This window comes from Mandrillus leucophaeus, unplaced genomic scaffold (assembly GCF_000951045.1).
Source record: "Mandrillus leucophaeus isolate KB7577 unplaced genomic scaffold, Mleu.le_1.0 Scaffold28, whole genome shotgun sequence".
Taxonomy (NCBI): Eukaryota; Metazoa; Chordata; class Mammalia; order Primates; family Cercopithecidae; genus Mandrillus; species Mandrillus leucophaeus.
In genome coordinates, this window is record NW_012102920.1 from 3016173 (window position 1) to 3019309 (window position 3137).

The 3137-nt window shown below is 62.8% G+C and overlaps 1 protein-coding gene across 4 annotated transcripts in view; it reads right to left on the bottom strand.

Annotated features, from left to right (window-relative positions):
* Nucleotides 1-735: 735 nt before the first annotated feature.
* NSMF (NMDA receptor synaptonuclear signaling and neuronal migration factor) overlaps nt 736-3137 on the bottom strand; it is a 9174-nt gene continuing 6772 nt past the window's right edge. For all 4 annotated transcript variants that reach the window (XM_011985146.1, XM_011985144.1, XM_011985145.1 and 1 more), the window contains 4 exons: nt 2668-2747; nt 2430-2532; nt 2104-2179; nt 736-1993 (listed from right to left, as the gene is read on the bottom strand). In XM_011985146.1, the coding sequence (XP_011840536.1) occupies nt 1896-1993; nt 2104-2179; nt 2430-2532; nt 2668-2747 (357 nt within the window). In that variant the 3' untranslated portion in view covers nt 736-1895. The remainder of the gene's footprint in view (nt 1994-2103; nt 2180-2429; nt 2533-2667; nt 2748-3137) is intronic.

Here is a 3137-nt window from a genome sequence, read left to right on the forward strand (position 1 = left end):
ATGTCACTTTCAAACAGCATGGGCCACTGAATAACAGAAAGTCTATAGGCATTTGGTATTTACCTAAAACTTTATACATTCAAATTGGCACCAAAACCTGTCTCCTCCCGGACTCCATCTAGAATGTCCTGGAGCAGCTGGAGGTGGCTGATGGATGTGTGACCGCTCCCAGCACCCCGGGCCTCAAGCCTGCTAGGCTGTGCCAGGCTGTGCAGCCTGCCTCTGCGTGGGGCTGGCACACCTGGCAGGCCCCCTGACCCTGACCCTAGCCCAGCTGATACCTGCTGTTCCATCCCCCAGTCACAGGGCAGGGAACCAGCTGGTAGCCAACCTGGCTGTGCCCAGTAGTGGTTTGGACCCTGGGGACACCTGAGGTTGAGAGAGTGGCCCTCATCTGTGGCACACTGCTGACTGCACACACAGGGTGGTCTGAGGGGGCAGAGAGCCCTCTCCCTGGTGCCCTCAGGCGGCAGGGGAAACGGGCTGTCTCTGCTCTCCCCTCCAGACCTGGTATCCCCCTCTCTGAGACTGCGGCACCCCCCAGCCCTCCTGCAGCTCCTCTCCATCCCCTCCCACGTCGGCCCCCCTGGCTGTGCCCTGAGGGGTGGTCTAGTGGCCCAGCTCCAACTCTGTCCAGGCAGGAAGGCCCTGCAGCAGTGACCTCAGAGGAGTGGGCCCAGAAGCTGGGCCTGGGGCGGCCCCTGGAGAGCACTGAGAGGACAGACCCATGCGGCGGCCGAGGTGGAGGATCAGGTTTAATGGTCACTATGAGGGGTATCGTACACCGTTCCGAGCCCGGCCCCCGCCCCAGCCCTCCCTCAGCCGGGAACACAGCCAGGTGCCCTCAGACCCCTGGCTCTGCACAAGGGGGGCCTGCCCCCTACCCCAGCTATATACACGAGCGCCCATCCTGCCGACTGTGGACAAAAGCTGGGAGCTCCTCCGAGTCAGGAGCCCCTACAGTCCACCAGCTGCGCGGCCGGGTCCAGGGGCCCACTGCGGTACCGGTGACGTTCTTGAAACCCAGAACCCAGCCCCAGCCGGGCCCCTGCCGAGCCCCAGGCCTCTGTGCTGGGATGGAGCCTCCAGGTTGAGGCTGGTAAAAGCTGAACTCAACAGCAGCAATGAGAGTGCTGGGTGAGCTTGGGGGGATGGGGAGCAGGCCCCACCCGGAGCCTCTGCTGAAGGAGGGGACGCTGCGCCCTTCCCTCCTGCTGCCCAGATGTCCCTGCCGGGTCTGGCGCCAGCTGAGGTCTGAGTAAGCGGGGAGAGGGGGTGGCAAGAGAAGTGGAAGTGAAAGCACAGACAGTCGGAGACTCGGCCAGTGCAGACAAAGCCAGAGACTCGGCCAGTGCAGACAGAGCCAGGCTGGGCAGCCTGGAGACGCTGGCCCCACGCACACGGGCCACCCTGGTGCTGGTGATCGATACGGCAGGGAGGGGGTGGGCAGGGAGGGTCCTGAACACATGTGGGCTGCTGGGCTGGGGTGCCTATGCTGTAACTAGCAGCACAGTGCTTAACTAGTTAACAAGAAATGCTGCTTCCCTTTGAACTGTTTCGGGGGTGTAGAAATTGCACTTATTTCTATGAACCCCATGGAGGGGATTCCCAAAGCCGAGCCTCCAGGCGAGGCATGGCAGGTCAGTGCCTGGCCGCTGAGCATCCACGGGCCATGGGGCGGGATCCTCCCGGCCCCCAGGGACTGAGGCCTCTGTGGCCATGGGTGCGGTGAGGACCGGAACCCACGGGGGGAACCTGAGCAACGTCTGAGGTGCCCTGAAGTGGCTCCAGGCAAGACCAGAGCCGCACAGTCCCGGGGAGCACGAGGCGGCCCAGCCCCAGGTCCCTGTGCAGACGGAGCGGCCTGATGGCGACTGGGCGGAGGCCTCTGCCCCTCACAAGACGTCGTCAAAGTCCAGCAGCTTCGAGTGCTGGCGGCTCTTCCAAAGGCGATACAGCCGGAAGTCAAAGTACGTCTCGATCATCTGCTTCCCTGGGTGGAGCGGGGGGCAGGAGGCTCAGGCCTGGCCGGCAGCCTCGGGATCCCGCCCCACCGAGGCCCCACAGCGGCTGCAGTGCTTGGGCCCAGCCTGGGTAACTCACCTTGGGCTGAGAGCTCCAGGGGTGACTCGAAGGTGACCCTATAAGGAGTCATGAGGGTCCTGAGGTTCTGGAACAGCTGGAAGAAGGGGGGTGCCGTGAGTCTGAGGCAGAGAGATGAGGAAGGAGGAGGGGGGAAGAGATGGGGAGCAGGGCCCACCCTCTTTTCTCAGACCCCCCAAACCTGGCTGCACTCAGGCAAAAGGGATTTCTAGGGGAATGCCCGGGGCAAGGAAAAAAAAAATGCCAGGAAACACGGAAGGCCCTGCCCTGTCTGTCCACGTTGGAGGTTTCCAGAGGCCTGGGGTGGGGCCTGGGAGTCACTGTACCTTCTCCCCATTGGGGTTCCCCAGAATGTAGCAGCCCATGATGTGGATGACGTTCGGCTCTGGGTTCACTTTACTCATCAGGCGGCTCAGCCGCTTCCAGAAGCTGGTGGAGAGGGGCGTGTCACCCAGTGGCAGGGACAGGCATCCCGCTCCACAGAGGGGACCGTGGGGGAGGGACACTCCGGAGCCCGGACTCTGCCTCCAGCCCTCCCCGCGCCCAGGGCACCCGGCTTCTCACTGAATCATGTCCTCTTCCTTCTCCACTTTGGCAAAGGTGGCCACCTTGTTCTTGAGCAGATAGAGGTGTCCAGGGCCTCCCTGTAAGAAGCTGTGGTCAGGCACCTGCTCCTCCTTCCTCCCCCTCTCCCACACACATGCACTCGCGCACACACGTGGGAGGTGTTTTTGGTCGTCCTCTCCTGGCCATGTCTCTTCCCCTTGGTCTCCCTGACCCTACGCCTCTTCCCCTTGGTCTCCCCTCCAAACACCTCTTCTTCTTCATCTCCCCCACCACGTCTCTTTCCCTTGGTCCTCCACGTCTACATCTCTTCCCCTTGGTCCCCCCCTCACCATGTCTCTTCCCCTTGGTCCCCCCCTCACCATGTCTCTTCCCCTTGGTCCCCCCCTCACCATGTCTCTTCCCCTTGGTGCCCTCCCATGTCTCTTCCCCTTGGTTCCCCCCCACCATGCCTCTTCCCCTTGGTCTCC